General features: G+C 40.3%; 1 protein-coding gene across 1 annotated transcript in view; it reads left to right on the top strand.

The window, feature by feature from the left end:
- The first annotated feature begins 14,175 nt into the window (after positions 1–14,175).
- fa2h (fatty acid 2-hydroxylase) overlaps positions 14,176–20,305 on the top strand; it is a 29,612-nt gene continuing 23,482 nt past the window's right edge. The window contains exon 1 of the mRNA XM_037106627.1: positions 14,176–14,640. Coding sequence (XP_036962522.1) covers positions 14,356–14,640 — 285 coding nt within the window. The 5' untranslated portion in view covers positions 14,176–14,355. The remainder of the gene's footprint in view (positions 14,641–20,305) is intronic.

Raw genomic sequence — 20,305 nt, 5'->3', positions numbered from 1 at the left:
AGCTCACGTTGTACAGTAAGACAAGTACACCTGCACAGAGCAGACACTGACCCCTTTAATGAGACGCTGACACCCATCAGCTGATGAACTGGTTAAGTGTGTGTTTGAGTATGAAAGCGGAGCTTGAGCTGTGGAAAACCTGCGACAGGTCGTTCACAGGCAATTGAAATGATGGATGACGCTCTCTGTTTTTTAATTACACAAACACAATACACCTGACAGCGGAGTGTTTAGCAGGTAAAGAGACACATTTTTTCACGCAGGACTTGGAGGAGATATTGGACATACATTCATGAGGTGGACACGAACGTGATTCAAAGAAATGATAATGTGGCTCTGTATCTGCTGGGTGCTTAAAAAGAATCAACACTGGTTTATACTTTGAATGGTGCCGCTGTGTCAGTATTGTGTTTATAAGTGGTTTGCGCTGCCTCCACGTGGCCAAATCATCAGTTAATGCAGCCTTACACCTAATGATAATGACTGAAGTTTCATTTTTGGTTGAACTGCTCCTTTAATGGATATCAGCTACGCTTATTATAAACTTTACTACAGAGCTGTTTCAGAGAACTTTGTAACCCCAGATGTTTCTTCGTTATTTCATGATTTGAGGTTAAACAAAAATGTTTTTGGCGGTCGCATTTTGAAAATTAGTTTTCAGTGGTGCATTTAAGTTCTTGTGGCAAAGTAGGAAAATGCAGCGATCTAAAAATCGATGATGCAGTTTTTTTAAGCGATTCCTGCCACTGTGACGTGTAGTGGTGCTGAATTTTAGTATCAAAACATTTGATAATTCAGTCATCCATCAGACTGACACTGTGTGTTAATATGAAAGCACACCAAGAACACCGATTTATTCTTAGTAGCACTATAATTCATAATAGTTTTATATAATTTTGAAGTGTACTGTTATGACTAATTACACTGTGTTTGCCCACATAATTCTCTTTTACAGGTCACTCTTGTTATTCTTGTGGAGTGTGTGTTTGTTTGTGTGTGTGTGTGTGTGTGTGTGTGTGTGTGTGTGTGTTTTAAGTCTGACATATCAGCTTCCTTCTTGTATAGAAACCAGAGCTTTGGCTTCCTGTTCTACAACCTGACTCCTCGCTCACGTTCAGGTACTCTCCCATATGCACGCACACACACCTATATAGAGGAACGTATACCCTGATGCACAGGAACACTGCCTTACCGTTTTAGCATCTTGGCCATGAAACATTCAGCAGCAGACTTGTCTGATCAGCGGGGGCTGCTGTCCGGTCGCAGGGGCCCCCAGTGTCAGGTCTCCCTCTGGCTCACTCGCACACACACACACACACACACACACACACACACACACACACAGTCGGTTCTCTGTTTTCGGATGTGCAAGGGTGCAGGTGAGCTGTAGTTTCCACAGTATTTAGACAACAAATGAATTATTCTGGGCAGTAAACAAAGTGGTAACTTCTAGACCTTGTGTCTCTTCTCAGTTTGTACTTTTCCATCCGACCACCTCTCATTTGCTTCATGTGATTCTCCCTCACATACACTATATTACCAAAAGTATTCGCTCACCTGCCTTTACTCATTCTATGAACTGAAGTGCCATCCCATTCCTAACTCATAGAATTCAATATGATGTCGGTCCACCTTTTGCAGCTATTACAGCTTCAACTCTTCTGGGAAGACTGTCCACAAGGTTGAGGAGAGTGTTTATAGGAATTTTTGACCATTCTTCCAAAAGCGCATTGGTGAGGTCACACACTGATGTTGGTCGAGAAGGCCTGGCTCTCAGTCTCCGCTCTAATTCATCCCAAAGGTGTTCTATCGGGTTCAGGTCAGGACTCTGTGCAGGCCAGTCAAGTTCATCCACACCAGACTCTGTCATCCACGTCTTTATGGACCTTGCTTTGTGCACTGGTGCACAGTCATGTTGGAAGAGGAAGGGGCCCGCTCCAAACTGTTCCCACAAGGTTGGGAGCATGGAATTGTCCAAAATGTTTTGGTATCCTGAAGCATTCAATGTTCCTTTCACTGGAACTAAGGGGCCAAGCCCAGCTCCTGAAAAACAACCCCATACCATAATTCCTCCTCCACCAAATTTCACAGTTGGCACAATGCAATCTGAAATGTACCGTTCTCCTGGCAACCTCCAAACCCAGACTCGTCCATCAGATTGCCAGATGGAAAAGCGTGATTCATCACTCCAGAGAACGCGTCTCCACTGCTCTAGAGGCCAGTGACGGCGTGCTTTACACCATTGCATCCGACGCCTTGCATTGCACTTGGTGATGTGTGGCTTGGCTGCAGCTGCTCGGCCATGGAAACCCATTCCATGAAGCTCTCTGCGTACTGTACTTGGGCTAATCTGAAGGTCACATGAAGTTTGTAGCTCTCTAGCAATTGACTGTGCAGAAAGTCGGCGACCTCTTTGCACTATGCGCTTCAGCATCCGCTGACCCCTCTCCGTCACTTTACGTGGCCTACCACTTCGTGGCTGAGTTGCTGTTGTTCCCAAACGCTTCCATTTTGTTATAATAGAGCTGACAGTTGACTGTGGAATATTTAGGAGCGAGGAAATTTCACGACTGGATTTGTTGCACAAGTGGCATCTTATGACAGTTCCACGCTGGAATTCACTGAGCTCCTGAGAGCGGCCCATTCTTTCACAAATGTCTTGTTTCACAGTCTGCATGCCTGAGTGCTTGAATTTATACACCTGGGGCCAGGCCAAGTGATTAGAACACCTGATTCTGATCATTTGAATGGGTGAGCGAATACTTTTGGTAATATAGTGTATAACTAAGTATTTCAGACAGTGTTTACTAAAATGCCGTATCATCTGCAATTTATTGAATTTTGATAAAACTTTGTATGCCATAAATAACATTTTAGTACGGAAGCCCTAAATTACAGAAACCCTAAAGGGCCATGCATTCATACATTTTATTTCTTGCGTTTTCCCATCATAATGAGTAAATTTCATCGAGAAAATGTTCCCGTAATCTCGGGAAAACAAAGTTTCGCTATCTTGAGAACAAAAACAAATTTTTGCTATCTTGAGATATCGAGAAAATGTTCCCGTAATCTCGGGAAAACAAAGTTTCGCTATCTCGAGATATCGAGAAAATGTTCCCGTTATCTCGGGAAAAGGGACGAAATAAAATGTATGAATGCATAGCCTTTTAGGGCCTCTGTATTTTGGTGCTTTTGTGACATTTCATTTTTAAGATGGAAAAGTACTAAAAAGGTTTTGGTGTAGATAAGAGGCTGTTAAATCTGGACATATCTGCGTCAACGATAGATTTATATAGAGCTAGATTTCTGCCACAATGCTAATGGCTTGGTGAGATCATACTTATCACACAACAGAGCTTATACTAACATTCTAACTATAACAGTGTTCAGTGGTGTGATAAGTATGATCCCCCCATGGCCCAGTTGTTGAAAAATGTGTGCTAAAGTGCCCTCTTGGTTGGCAAAACACACTAAACTGCTCTCTTGGCTCATTAAAACATGATAAACCCATGTGTATAACATATGAACATGTCTAAAGTGCCCTCGAGAACATGTGGAACTTGGTGCCCCTGCCCTTCAAAAAGTCTGTGCACGCCACTGCACATGTTGATGTTTAGCAGGTATCATGCTAACATTTTCCTTATAAGCAATCAACAAAAAGAACAGCTGAGGCTCATGGGACTGTCATCAGCTCGTGTACAGTATTTGGTCATAAACCAAAGTATTGGGCTTAATAACATGAACCGGTCAGGAGAGAGTCACTGACAGAGCCAGACTTTCTGGAAGAATAAGCACCCAGTGTCAAATTAGACTCAGCTTTGATCCAGAGCCATACACCAAATTTTAGGAGTGAAATTTGGATTTATCTTTGCTTCTGTTTCTCAACCTGACTCTTGGCAGTGGTGTGCAGAAGTGACCTGCGTGTTTTAGAATTTACTGTAATGTTGATGCTGGAAAGTCGAGAGGAATGAAAACAGAGAGAATCAAAGTCTGGTTAGTGCTGAGTTTAGTGACTGACCTGAATTCAAACACACACACTAACACACTCTGGTTGTACGCTGTTACTGGATAGCTTACAGCTAATGTGAGCTGAAAGTAAGCCGGCTGTTTGTTGTTATCATCACTTGGGATAATGTAAGGACACAACTCCACAAAATATCATTAAGGTCTTGTCATTTTAGACATTTTAATGCTGAAATCCTCTATATTATACGTTTAAGGCTGAGTACCACGTATCGTGTTCACACTCACAGCTCTCACTGTGCACTGCCTGCACCAAACAGCAGACTAAAGTAGGACCTAGCTGGCAGAGATTTCTATATATACATGAGATGTAGCTAATGCTAGATGTTTTTCATGAGCTGATGAGCAGAGCTAAAAGAAGAGTGGTGGAATTTTATTCATCAAGTGGCCAGAAATACAACTCCAAATGGATGCTTATTGGTCCCTGTCTGCTGGATGTGTATGTTGGGAAAGATTAGCCGTGATGACATTATTACATGATAATATATCAGGGCTGTTTTCCATCTTGTTTTAGAGTTATTCCTTTCCCTTTTGGCCCGAAACACATGAATCCTGACTTATTATTGCCTGTTACCGGCTGAGCTGTGTCATTTAAAGATACTGAAATGTGAATTATCTAAAACTTGTGTCCTCTGAGTTAAATATTGCTGTTGTGATTAAGAATCTGTATCCCCCATAGGAATAACTGAGCTTGTTATGATTGATTTCTTAAAGCTTTTATTGCACATTTAAGAGACAACTTTACAAAAACAGCACAGCATTCAAAGAACAGAGGGACCAGCTGACATTTCATTCGTATGAAACTGTTAATTTGCAACCACATCTGTCAGATATCATAAAGCTTTTTCAGCGAGCATGACCTTTTTTATGTGACGTAAGCTGGTTATCAATGTCTATATTTAAAGAGGTCTTCATATTTTTAAAACATGCACAGTAGTGTTTAGCGTTAGACATATTTTTCTTCAGTAACTACACAAAATGTATGTATTGAATGCAAAACAAAGCAAACAAGCTACAAAAAAAAAAAAAAGAAAAACACTACTAAAAAATCTTGTGGTTAGGTGTAAGATAAGGGGAGGAGGCAGCCTGTTAGAATTTCACTCCTCAGTTCTTACAGATGGAAAAGTGATGTTTGTCCTGGAGACAGAAGGGGAACAAAAGGTTTAGTTGAAAGAACGACAAGAAAAGTTACACTAAAGTTAAAATCTGAGAGAGGCTCCACTTTCTAAACCCAGAGTATGTAGGAAAAACATAATTCCGTTCTCTTCTGATGGACCGCACATAAAGCGAATATTGTCCTCAGACATCCTCAGTCACAGGACTAGCTGTCCCAATTGGAATCTGAATGAACTTCTCCATTGGAGGACTCATCTCCCAGTCGCTGTGAGGGTCGTTACTGGGTGGGAATCAGGTTTCTGCTGGGGTTTGAAGGGTTGCTTGCGGTCCCTCAGGGGCTCCAGGGTCAGCCGACACGTTTTATACTGCGTTTATATCTTAGACAGCTCGGGATGCATTTCTTCTCTGACTTGTTTCCTGGCGACGCCGGGGCCAGAGCCGCAGACCCCTGCTTCCTGTGCAGAGGGGGCAAACCAGACACAGAGGCAGAGAAATGAGAGGAGGAAGTGTGATTGAGTGCTTGTTCTGGTCGTGACACAAGATGATTTAATTATTAACTTTAGACTCCCCGTGGCCTCCACTGCTTTGATCACAGTCCAGTCTGGGGCAGCCAAACAGACTGGTTATAATCCACCCCAAGTGCATCAATAATGTAATAACAGTCCACATAACTATCCATGCCTAGCCACAAATATAAATTAATAAACATTATAAGCCCAGGTTGCAGCTTCTGTGGCACTAAAGGTCCAGTATCTGAACTTATGTACTTATATCTTAATAAGAATAACTTCAGGGTTGCCAGGTTGTCAGAAATCTATTGACTGATCGTACTTCCTAAAAATGGCTGGATGTTTCCCAAGTTCATTGTTTCATTACTTAGTAAGCATTTATAACTATAATTTAAACATTCATAACTGCATTTTTTTCCAAAACAGAAAAGACAAAAACAGCCAATAATTATTTTTTACAACCTGGCAACTCAAAACTGGTTCTTCTTATTAATGGTTTATCATGGTTTATTATTACAGATCAATACAGCATTGCTTAATATTCATAAATCATTAATAGCGTGATCAGTTACAACAGTTACTACAAACTGTTTATCAGGAGTTTGTTATGACTTCATTATGCTTCCCAAATGTTCCACACAGTAGTAAAATACACTCAACAAATTGTGACTTCCTGGAGAAAGAGAGTTCATTGTTGAGTCTCACTCAGGTCCTGATTGCCAATCTGGGGTTGAGACTCAACAGTCAACTAGTTGCATTTTGTTGCTTAATTATATTTTATCTGCTAAATTTCTACTTTTTGACCATCAGAGTAGTGCCTATTGGACTGGTTTTGCAACTTTCTATCTATTTTGTATGAGGCTTAAACATGTTGTCCGTTCCCAAACAGAAGAAAAGAAGGGATCGCTGTTATCCGATTCACAATCATGTGATTTTAATGCTAATTAACCTTTCAGTTTAGTTTCTATAAAAAGGCAAAACTGGAGCACGACAGTTATTAGACATAAGAGGACGTAGAATCAGTGGTAAAAAGACAGCACAGAGCAGTCCACACAGATGGTCTATGTGATGGCACTTGACACTGTGTGTCAATATGTATGTCAACATGTAAAAGAAAAGGTATCAGTGCAAATGGCAGCGCCACTTATTGCCAACAGGCTCCAGGTTACTGCAGCAGAGTGGCTCCTCACCTGGCGGCGGCGGCAGAAGTGGCGGCAGCGGCGGCCTCTCTGTGCCTGACCTGCCTCATCACCTTCAGCGTGCGACAGATCTGTCTCAGGGTCATCCTCGGAGCGTGGCACACCAGGCGGGGCCGCGGGGTGCAGCGAGGGCCCCGGTATGCGAGGAGTGACAGATAGTGGCCCCCTCTGTTTTCTCTGCCAAACAGCTGCAGGGGCTGAGCAGTGGCATAGCAGGACGCAAACTGGGAGTCAAGGTGGAAGAGGAGAGAGGAGTTTGTCATATGTTGTGATCTGTTACAAAGATTAGATGTATAGATACTATACACGAATATATAGTATATTTATCTATATATACATGTTATATATGCATGCACACCCACATACATAAATAGGGTGAATTCCATTTCACAAAACAAAAATATGGCAATGCAAAATTAATCTCAATATTTGCAATGACACAATTAGTGAATAAACAGAGATTTGAGTTCTTTTTTCTTCACTTTTCTATTGACCTTTATCTCTGAACTCTTAAGATTCTAACTTCAAAATCAAGACTCGATATGACACTAAGTATTTTTCAGTGTGGTCCAAATCGTCTGCCGTACAAACTCAAAGCCTTTGTGTGACAGTTTTTGTTTTCAGATGTGTTGTGTATCACTCTACAATAGCCCAAATGCATTCACTTGTATGTCATATAGATAATGAACTTCATTAACTTGATTGTCTTCATGATTTGGTGTCATTATAGAAGACAACCCTTGAATATCTTTTCCCTCAAAATACATACTTCATGTTATTTGGGATATCGACCTGATGACATGTATTTTATTTCAACCATGTCAGGCAGCCACAAAGCTCTGTCCACAATTCTGTTTAATAATTTTAAATTAAACCTTTTTTTCTTTTTTTGCTCTCTTAGTTACTTTTTTTTATTTGGCTTCGTAAATTCAGAATGGCAGCGAGAAGAGGAAATACATCAAGTACATCTGATGTAACTGTTAAATCCTCTTATTCCCAAACTGGTAAAACATATATGTACTTTGCAACTAAATAAGCTGTTAGAAATGCTTTGAGCCAGATTTTAATTACATAACTTGGATATTTTCTGTGACAGGACATCTGTCCACCCCATTGGACGTTATGAACCAAAGGGTACATTCTGCTTTTTTAGATCTGCCTTATTTTGTAAAAATCAAATTTACTTTCACTTGAATTTGATTAACATCAATATTAAATAAACTTAAGATTGTATCCAAATATAAACCCATTAGTCAGAAAATACCACTGGAGCTCAAATCTGATTGAATGTATTTATAACATTATCTCTTATTCAGTTGAAAATATTGGGTTTTTTTTTTTTTTTACCTCTCTGTTTTTCTTAGAATAAAGGGATTTTATAGTGTTTCCAGAATCATTTTTATACAAAAGATCATGACATTATTTTTCAAATGTCTACGAGTAAAAGCAAAAAATGAAAAAACATATTACTTTTTGATTCAACAAGGGTTAACTTACAAAGGCAAATAAGAGGGTTATTTGGAATATATAATCCACCATGCAAAGTTTGTACACTCGATCCTTCCTTGTACAGTATAACTACAGTGTGCAATGGTGCACTGAAATGTGGAGTAACACACTGCTGAATGTGTGTGTTACTGCCTAAATAAACACACAGTACATTACACAATGTGCAGCTCTGTGATGTACCTGTCTCAGTAAGGCTCTAGTTGGGTAAGACACAGTTTGATCACTGATGCATCATGGGAAACACTGATAATTATTTAAACACGAGTTGCTATTATTGGCCTCCCAACACTTTAATCTAGTGGATCATAATAGATACTGTAATGCATGCAGCGCAACTGAATGAGGCCACATGAGCTGCTGCAGTCTCAGCAGCGTGTCCCTGTCATTCACACATACATACACTTGCACACACCCAGATCGCAACATTTTAATTAGCCTACGAGGAGCCGCTGTCTTCCTCTCGCAGACTTAATCACCCTCTCCATCAGAAACCCAAGACACACACACACACAATTCAGCTGAGCAGATACATTTCCAGGCCTGACACTTGATCATGTAGATTTGCCTCCCGAAAGTTGTCTTCCCATTCACACACACACACTTGCACACAATAGCTGACCTGTTACAGTATCCTTAAATTGTTGTGTACAAAGAAATTAGAGCTTTGATAAAAAAAAAAAATAAATATTTAAAATATTTAAAAACTGTAAAAAAACACGCACATTCTCAGGATGTCTCTTGGGGGGCTCCCTGGTGCATTCGACAAATTAGTTTTTTAAACTGATTCCGAAAATATGAAGAAATGTTTTTCGGTTCTGAGCAAATGAATGTGAACCTATCTCATCCAGGTTTGACAAAAATACGGAATGTTCCTTTTTCAGCATGGTAGGTCACTTCCACTGGGTTTTTCTCTTAACTGCTCTGCTGTCTTATTACATAAACTGTCACTTTGAACCAAAATAGTGCATCACACTGCACAAATGACATAACACTTAATCACAACACTTAACTCTACTTTTACAGTGCAGACACAGTGTGGTATTATGAATGCATAATCCTGAAGTGCAAGATTAAGACATACGTACGCATAAACACACACACACGCACACACGCACACACACCACAAAGATACTTACAGGAACGACAGTCGCCATGGAGAATTGTTAATGCTCTGTGGTGAAGAAATAATCAGAATGGGACTCATTGCCTTCTTATACATGCCTTCATGACCAGGCTGGACGATGGGCCAATCACCCTTCAGAAGGGACAAAACAACCCCACCTACTTGTGACATCACCACGGTGAAGTCACTCTTGACTTCACAGACACACACAGACACACACACACGCCTGTAGCCTCATGTTACACATACACTGGCACGCAGTCTATTATTGAGGACTCTTGTTGCGCGGAGTATATTTAGAAGCAGCTGTAATTCTGGGATTGGGGAAAAAATGAGGGGAGGTGTAACTGACAGGAGGGAGAGAGGGAGGACGAGAAAGAAGAGGACATGGCAAAAGGGGTGAAGACAGGAGAAAACAGGCGGCCATAAGAGACAGTTAGGGTGAGTAGGGAAGCGGGCGTCACAGAGTGTAAGGTGACGTGCCTCAACAATGGGATGCACTGGCGCGTTAAATATCGTCAATCAGTCCAATATTACACATCACTGATGGGAAGAGACGATAGGTGTGAGACACCCTCACTCTGATGTGTTTTGTGGTTTCTAAGGAAATGAAACAGGATAAGGGCTTTACCGTCAACACACTGGACTGTGCAAACCATCAGTCAAACTTTGTGACTCAACACGAGTGAAGCACGCGCTACTTGTTTAACAACTCAAAGTTACCATAGATTCTAAATGATATGGAAGCACGTATAAACTGATGCACAGGACATCTCAAATTTGGGATTTTTTTGTAAATGAATTGTTTTCCAAAATGATCTGTATAATTTGGTAATAGGTACGGGGAAAACATCAGTGGTGGCCTAACATTTTGACTTGTGAACGAAAGGTAGCCTTACAGATTACAGATTACTACCCAAACAAGGAGATGAGCTCTCATCACTTCTGGGTTCAAAAAGTGATTTTCTGTCTTTGCAAGATTGTTTTCCAAATAAGACAAGACCGTTAGGACATGACATCTCACAGCAGAGTCCTCTGTGCCCACAGTTTGCAATTTTGTTATCTTGTGGGCTTAACTGGCTTCCGAAGGGTCAATAAGTGTACACACTTAATTAAAGCAACATTACGTGGAAAATTTGGCATTTTGCCCTGTGATTTGGCGCCCCCCACAGTTTCTGAGTGCAACACCACTGTTGTAAATACAACTTCCATTTCTGTGACAAAAAACTCACTCACTCAAACAGTGAAAACCTGTATCAGTAAACATGTATGTAACGCTGTGATCCTACCGTCTCACTTACATAGTGCAGAGACAAGTGACAGCGACCCCATTCAGCCTATTATAAGACACTGTACCATCACAATGATTTGAAGCTGTTAGTTTAAGGTAAGTTACATAATATACCTTATTTTTACTTAAAAAATATAAATTGAATAAAGAATCCGGGTATCAGAATGTATGTTTTATATCTGTTCTCTTAAATCACCCTCATATTGCAACCTATATTGTGAGCCACTCCTCTAAACAAAGCTCTGAGATGTGTGAGTTTAATGACTTCTGTTCAGTTTATACAAGTTCATTTCCAGAGGAATTTATTTGATGGTAAAGCTCAAATCAAACCCAAGTACTATTTATTCATTATTCATTTATTATAAGAAACACCATTGTTTCTGCATCTGTGTGAATAGTATGCCTGCCTGTAAACATAAGTTCAACTGACTAAAAGTCTGACTAACTGACTAAAAGTCTCTCTGGCCTACACAAGGAAGTAGAATAATTTGAATTGGGTACTGAGAAGTGTAATTGGACACTATCTCAATTCATCATCAGTTAGTAGGAATTGGGAATTGACAGTAATTCTGTAAGGCAACCACAAAAATAGTATTCAGGGTTTAGTGTTGTAGGCTTACATATAATAGATGTGATGCAACACTGTGTGCTTAATGCTCCTTACTTTGCCTAAAACAGCAGATATCTAGGACCCAGTAGTCACGTCATCATCTACATCGGTAGACTGGAGAGCTCACTCTCAGAAAGCAGAGTCTTTTCTCACCTCTACATTTAATTCTATAGCTATGATGGTTAAGGTGGTTTGAGTATTTTATATTATAGACTGAGATTAAAAGAAGGATGTGACAAGAAAAAGGGAATTGTCTTAATGTTTGATGTTATAGAGATAACAGAAGCTGCATTCCCTGCATGTGTTTCTGTGACAGGGTCCTGCTATTGTTCATGCTGGCTCACTGATGCACCCAAGGGTTACAGAGCCAGCATTGACCACATTTGCTCCGGCGGTGCTTCTCCTGCAGGGACCAGGCATAACTCTCTCTACTGTTTAAAATATAGATTGTGTGTTACAGTGTTCATGTCTGTTTGAGGGTACCATCAGTTTGGCGTGCACTGTTGTTGTTCAGATTGATGCATAATTTATTCATCATCAACAAAGGGAACTGTGAAACTTTATGACCCACGGGTCTCTAAACTCACAATACTAAATGATGGGTGTGTGTGAATGTTTTACCTTTAGAATCGGCTCATATAATCACTCATATAATCAATCATTTGCAAAAAAAAGACACATAAAAACGTCATTTGGTCTCACCTACTGTTTCACCAACTCCCTCTACATCTCTCTACTGCTGTCACTCACATCACCCATTTACTGAAGCGATGTACACCACGGTCCTTCTCTGCCCCCTGCTGTTTTCTACAAAACTCTGCCTCCATGTGGATTAAGAATCCATGCAACATGGTGTATTCACTTGTAAAGTAATGAAGTTTTGTTTTCACATGGCTAACACTTTATAATAACCATCACTAATAAATAGTACATTTATGGTTCAATAATTGTACTGTTAAAAAATAATAACATGTTCCTAAAACACGTATTAAGTAATTGAAAAGGTTAAAAACATCAGTTGCAACTCATCCAACACAGTATTTATTTTTTTTTATGAACAATATGATCAATTCCAACTGTACAATAAACAATTGCTAAGAGGTCATTTATAAAGCATTTTATTTCTAGTCAACAGCAGATTTGCTGACCATCCATCTATCTATCTATCTAGATATAGATATAGATATAGATATAGATATATAGTGTGTTATAATGTTCACACACACACACACACCTCAGTGGCCTCAATGGTAGCCACCACCCTGTCCTCTTCCCTGCTGAGATGCCCTTCTTGAGCAAGGCATTAAAGGTCGAAGGGTTTGATAACTGCAGACACTGTGGTGACTCGTCATACTGGTATCTTAAAGGACCCTGTGGGATTGTGACAGAGCAAGCTATGCTGATAATAATGTATTTTAGAGAGGACCAGTGTTCAGGACAATTAGGCCTCATTTTCAGACCAGGATGTCTTCACTGAATATAACAGTTGTTTCAGTGTTTAAGCTGTATGGAACATGTCTAGAGTCACACCTTCGTACTCCTTGTCATGAAGTCACAGGATTTTCTTTTGTTTGTTTGTTTCTGTAGAGCAAAGAAATTCTATTTTGCAAGCCTCCCACTTAATCTCTAATAGCCTTCTCTCGTTACATTATGACTTGTTGTGAATGCTTGAATTTGATCGTGCCGTACTATACCTAATAATCATACCACCTTGTCCATCTTTAGCAACACGTCACATATTTTACCAAAACACGCTGGACGGCGCTCGTGGACAACTCCTGGGTGGCCTTCAGAGCCATGTGCGACTTCCCACTTCTGTTCAGTGCAGTCCTAAATGTCCTTCGTTACGCACTTCAACGTATATATATATATATATATATATATATATATATATATATATATATATATATATATATATATATATATATATATATATATATATATATATATATATATATGGGGCGGTTTCTGTGCTTCACTTTCATCCGTGAGTGAGTATTTCCGACACGACGCGAAGGCAGCAGCTCATCTGTTTGTTAGAGATAAAGCTGAAAGTAAACACATGCACGCCCTCTGCTTTAAGTCCCGCGCTATCCTTTACCATTTACATCTGTCTTTGCACGAACATTTCAGCTCGGGAGATGTTTCATAAACTCGGCGTTTAAGAAAGTGATCGAAGTGAGTAGCGCACAAAGATTTATTATTAGTGTTTCCAGACGTCAGGTTTACCATGAATAAAATGAGTTCGATGTACTAGATTTACATGCTGGACATAAAAGCTTCACAGTAGCCAGTAGGCTCTGATCTTAACCTATCGATCAGGAAGTGATGACAGTTCATTACGCAATGTCACTTACTACCTGACGCCCATAGTAAACCTTAGTGATAGCCTACACTTTTAGAGATGGTCACATGAATGTAACCAGACAATTCACTAATCATCCATTTGCTCTACAGGACGGACTAAGCGGACTTAATCTTCAATGTGCGCTTTCTTCACTGCAACAGGTGCATCTGGATGGGGTGCTGCATTTAAGGCGCAAGTTGAAATCACGTACCTATTAAGACTTGTGTAAAAGTAGCATTTTCCTGGTTTTGAGGTGAATAATAGTCATTGCAAAGACCAAAGCTTCTTGTTTATAAAACAAGGACAGCCATCCAGGGGAGAACATTGTTTGTGGTTTCAAGTCTTATAACGCCAGCGGGCTGCTGTGACCGTCAATAAGTCGTATCTACGATCCTTTATGAGCGTTTGAACTTCTCACAGACCCCGCCTCTCGTCGCTGTGCTCTTGTGGATACTTAAGAGTTTTTGAGCCTCTGGGCGTCAACAGCGAAGTTTAATTCAGTAGGACAGGTCGACAGGTCCTCAGAGGAGGTATCTCTCTCGTTCTTTGTTTTCAGGTTTTTTTTTTTGTTTGTTTGTTTGTTTTTTTGGGGGGGTTCAGGTGGACACTTTGAAACTCCACTGTCAGGATGTCTCCGTCCACGTCCCCCCGGTTCTTCTCGGAGAGGGAGGTGGCCTGCCACTGCACCAAAGAGTCCTGCTGGGTTCTGCTGGGGACCAGGGTCTACGACGTGACCGCCTTCTTGCGGATGCACCCGGGAGGGGAGGCGCTGATACTGCGCCGGTCGGGGAAGGATGTTAGCGGGGAGATGGAGGGACCCCCGCACCGGCACTCCGACAACGCCCGGCGGTGGATGGAGCAGTACTACATCGGGGAGCTGGCAAGAGACAGCGGCGCCGACGACGAGGCACAGGTAGAGTCTGGGGTACCTGGCCGCATAGTCAGCCAGCTAGGCTGACATTACTGACCTCAAGGCAGAGTGGCAAAAAATCCGGTTGCTTCGGTGGAGGCTAGTCCAGGTGTGTGTCTTAAGTGTTAGAAACTGACGCGAATATTTAAACAGAATTAGCATACTTTTATTTTTTTTCACATACATACATATTTTTTGAGGAAAGTCCATTTTTAAAAACTAAAAACACTCTCCCACCTGGAGAGTTTTACCTCAGGCTAAAGAGGTGACGTTGTAAAAACCCTGGCATCCAGGCACGGCTGTGGTTAGAACTTTACAACTTTCTTGCATGTTAGACGTCATTTGGGAGGTCATCTCTCAAAAATAGTCTAACCGGAGTAAAAATGAATTCCATGGATTCCTCACACTCAGCCAGTACTTTGATAGCCATGACGTATTTTTTTTGGGGGGGGGGGGGGCTCCAAACAGGCTAGGACGTGTTTAATCCCTACATATTGAGGCTCTGAAAAGTCGATAGGGGCTTGTTGGCTTTGTGAGCAACAGGTGGATAATCGTCTCTCACATGACTCCTCCTGGACAGTATTGATCATAGGGGAGGGGATTAGGAGTGTGTGGAAAATGACACACAGGGAGGGGTCTGGCTTAGTGTTTGTGTAATTTCTGCGAGGAGAAGGGGGGGACGAGCAGAGCAGGGTTGGGCGTACAGGTGATATGTTCGGGGCTAGGATGGGTTGGGATGGGGGTGGGGGCTCACTGGTGTTAATGAATGATTCAAGAGGTGTGGGTGTGAGATGGGGAGAGCGAGAGCAAGAGAGAGAGAGAGAGAGAGAGAGAGAAAGAAAGGAATTGAAACTGGTTTGTCTTGTCCCAGTAGGGATAAAGGTGACTACAAATAGAGACAATTTGAGGGAAGCTGCAAACTCTCCAACACCGGGTGTTGGTTGTAGCCACATAGAATTAAGCTCTTTCGATCCCTGTGTCTTTGTCTCTGGGGGAGGAGGAGGGTGAAACCGAGAGAGTTTGCATAAATCTCTAACCAACAAAGTTGACATTTACATGGCTTTCCCACTCTCGTGTGTGTTGTTTTGTGTGTCTCGGTATACAAAAGTTGCGCAAGTGCAGTGTCAAACCCCTCTGCATCTCTTCTTAGTCCTCTCTCTGTATCTGATCAGATCTCTTCAGTATCTGATAAGTCATGACTAAAAAAAAAAAGTCCCCCTTGACTCTAGTTTCGAAGATGGCACACAACACATATGCATGTCTGTACGGGCTGAATGGTGAATATGTGTGTCAGTTGCGCCGTTAGTGTTTCCTCATATGTTGTTGTTGTCCTCATTATGATGTTAGGGGCTTTCCTTTGGTATTAGCTACTATCACAAAGGGTCTCAAAAAGAGTCATCATGCTTCTTATATAAAAAATGAATCTGCAGCTTGTTTGGACATGATTCAGCAGTGGTTTCACTGTCTTGCAGGTCCAACTCAGGGTGCATGGAGAAAGCCCTGACGTAAAATATTTTTGAACAACTTGTTGTCAAAAAACTGAAGTTTGTGATTCGGCAGAGATGCTGACTGATACCGAATTCATACTCACCCGTACTGCGGAACTAACATGCCTGGGTATGAAACACACATGGTCAAATGTGATAATGGAGGTCATGAGACAGATTTCAGCCCACTGACTGAGTCACCATGACATACCAGTGGGTAATGAAAAATTGCCCTTATATTATTTGCCCTCCATGTATGGCTGGAAAACAAGTAATGCTCACTTTTTTCCTTTCTTTAGCCACTCAGGTACCTAACTTTAAATGTTAAACCAAACTCACATTTTGTTCTTCAATGATTGGCCTGTAAATGGCATTTTTAACAGGAAGCTATATACCAGTGCAGAAACTGGATGCATAAACTTCAGGCCACACAGTGTGGCTCTTGTGTTTTCCTACAGAACGGTTAAAAACAAAGGTAATATCATCATAAGTAATGTCAAAATAATGCGGTTTTGGATTTTTAAGTTTGGTTTGACAAGGAAATACACAACGTTGTGTAATAATTCTGTTGTGAGAGATATTTGCATGATCCTCCATTACTGAGCAGCTGAAAATTGGGCTGGGGAAAAGATCATGAATGACATCACACACCACACAGTTTGGGTTTGGTATGCACAATCTCAGCACCTGTTGAGTCATATCTGGCGATGAAAAAATAATCTATCAATAGAGGAGTGGAGCTGTGATGTCAGTGATACAGTGGTATCAGTATCATTACGGTGGATGTGTTTTCTTCTTTTACTGCACACAATTTCTCCCTTAGCTGTTCTGCTTTTTGTCAGTTTATGACTGTCTGGCATTTTAATGGAGCCACATATGTCGATGGTACCACGTGTACATACGGAGGCTTCACCCAACCATTATTTCAGTCTTTGTTAATCTACCGATTATCTTATTTCTTGTCTTATTTTTCAGTCAATCAGTCTATAATGTAAGAAAATAGTGAAATAGCCAATTTCCTCTGCGATTACAGATTGAGCTCAAACACCTGTGTGGTTATTGTTATAATGGGGTTTAGAAGGTTGTAGTGTCATGGTGTGTGTTACCTTGAGATTCCTGGGCTTATACATTGCTGCTCATTTCCATGACAAATCAGTTTAAGATGGGCAACACTCCAAAATGAACTTTGTGCTGCATTGAATATGACTCTCAGTCCATTTTGGGATATTATCAAAGCAAACAAAAACAGGAAACCAGATAATAATAATAAAAAAAAAAAAAACGCAAAGCCCTTATCAAAAATAGTTGGCAATTAATCTATAAGTAGACAACATAGATGCTTCTCCATGATGCTTTCATTCACATTCATGGAGAGCGCTCTGCCTGCGCTCTGCCTTACAGGACAAAGTGTTTGAACAGACTTCAGGTAAAGCATGGAGGATATTACAGGACTTGTATAACATTCTGTTTGAGGTTGCTCACAGTACAAACAGAAGGAGATTAGAAGAGATGGTACATTATCCTCCATGTTTACATAAGAAGTCAGTCGACATATTCTTTAGTGTAGAGGAGGAATACAGCCTTCTCACGTCCATTATTTTCTTGTGATTGATAATTGATATGTGGTTTTGGATAGTAATTGCGGTGTTATTTGAATCCATCTCAAATTTCTGTTCATTAAATTTATTTTAATTTTCTATTCATGATTATTCATTTTCATTTGGAGACAACAATGGCAGACTGAGACAGCCAGGGCTTGGTGTGTGTGTGTGTGTGTGTGTGTGTTTACATACATGTACTTGTGATTGGGAGCAGGTTTACAATCAAACCAAGGGGCTGTTTACACCATCAACAAATCAAACTGATGCTAATTACCTCAATTCAGAAACGGTGCTTTTCCACGATGAGCCAGATTGGCACAGCGTATATGGAATCAAAGTTTAATTTGAAGAATGCAATTTAGGTGAAAATTAAGGGTTGCACTATGGGTGAGAATTGATAGCATTTTATTGATACTAATTCTTTATCGATTGACTTCTGATCAGTTTGTTTAGCTAGCTGCAGCCTGAGAGCTAGCTGTCGCAACAGTCTGTCTGTCATCATCTAAAATAGATGAAATCAAAGAATGTTTGTGCAGCTGTGTGGCATTCTTGTTATTCTAACTAGTGGCTGACTGCTACAGGATTTTTGATCTTGATGTCAAGGTTGATGTAAGGAAGTGTAAAAATCTTCAGTTAGATATATAAAGAAAAAATGTGGTTATCAAACGCTGAGGATGATGTAATGTTGGCAGGATATTTTGCAGTTAAATAGAAGTTATTGTCCAGAATTTCGTCAGTATGCAGAAACTGAACACTTCAACATTTTTTTAAGCACAAATCAGACAACATATACACCACAATATATTTGTGATGCCAATATCTGCCAATAATACTGACCGATAAATTAGTTGGGCTGTAATCGTGACATATACTATTTTATTTACCCATGGTAATGGATGTGCTACTTGGATACACAGCATATGACCAGTGTTTCCATCACTACTTCAAATGATCATTTTACAGATATTATGATTAGAACAATTGTTGTAACTTCTTCTTATTGCAGGTTTGCAGCAGCGTAGAGGCATGACTGTAACGTCATTGTCACACACATGATTGTGATGGATCAAACTACTTGAAATTAGTATTGGTATATTGTTCAGACTGGGAATCGAGAGAACCTTGCTAAACAGATCAATACTTGTTCGGAAATCATTTGAAAAAATATGTGATTTATAATGACATACATTTCATTGCTCTGGGTCAGCTTAATCAGCAGTTTTGTAATTAATATTCCATCAGTCTAATTTTGTCAAAATATGAGACTTAATGATCTTAGATATGAAATTGTAATAACATTAGTTTTGTATTTTCTTGGTTTTACAAGCTGCGTTACATTTAGGGATGTATTGAATTGGTGTAATTTTCTGGACTCACAGGACTCTTTAGCTTGTAATAATACTTGCCTTAAGACACACACTCAAAAAAATTTAACTGGCCAAAAGACTTTTTGTTCCTTATATGGGTCAAAGATGTTGGATCCTATATTTGCAATATTACAACTAAATAGCATTTTATTTTTTAGATAGATAGATAGATTGCCTCTTTCTGGCCTGCATTTCAGATGCCACACCCCAGTTTGTTTTGGTAAAATGCAGCCTAGGTAGAAATGTTTTAGCATTGATGTTTTTAGCAATATACTTGATTGTTTATTCTGTTATATTTCTTAATGAAATGTTGCATTTTGTACATTTTTTTTGGTCCCAAATAATTGCGACACATTTATAATATCATATTTGACTTTTATTGCATATCTATGCACATGCACCCATATCCCAATATCTGTAACTAATTAGTAGTCAAAGTCCAAGCACCAGTACAGATCAGAGTGTATATACATTTTCGCCACAGGTTGAGTAATGACAGAAACGATTATCCCCTTTATCAGTGTACAAATCCTGGGTGCACCTTTGTTTGCTCTGTTCTCCGGTCACTTTGTCTTGAAGGAATCAAGCCAGCACGGCCTATCTACCTCCGGGTAGGATGTGGAAATTCACATTCCTTCTTGGTCAGTTGCTTTCACTGTCTCTTTCTATATACAGAGTATATGGAAATGAATTAAATGGGGCAAAGGGCACAGGCAGCCATATGTATAGGAGGAGAATGAAGCTCTATAGTCATGAACACAGGAGGATAGTATAGACATTGTTAAAGTGAGTGGAATCACAAAATGGGTGTGTGTGTGTATGTGTGTGTGAGAATGAATGAATGAACAACAGAGATACTATGGAAGACCTCAGCAGGATGGGAACGTATGCAGATAATGGGGCAGGAAGTTAGTCTAAAGTCCATTCACTCATTAATCATGTAGTTAAGTGAATTCTTGTGGGGAAAAGGACAAACAGAAGATGAAAGTGAATCCCAGCACAGATAAACAGGGAATAACAGAGTGCAATAAGGTATAAAACTAGTGGGTTAGATTGCAGAGTCGAGCATTGTGGTCATGATGGTGGCTGTCAATGAGTGTTGTGGATGGAATGCTGGAGGGTGACTGGGTCGGCCTGTTGCCGCGCTGGAATGCAGACTGCATGGATCTTTCTGCTCAATGACATGATTGTCCTTCATCAGAGGTCAAACTGA

Source organism: Acanthopagrus latus, chromosome 8 (genome assembly GCF_904848185.1).
Source record: "Acanthopagrus latus isolate v.2019 chromosome 8, fAcaLat1.1, whole genome shotgun sequence".
NCBI lineage: Eukaryota > Metazoa > Chordata > Actinopteri > Spariformes > Sparidae > Acanthopagrus > Acanthopagrus latus.
Note: the sequence above shows the minus strand (reverse complement) of the source record. Positions and strands in the feature narration are given on the sequence as shown.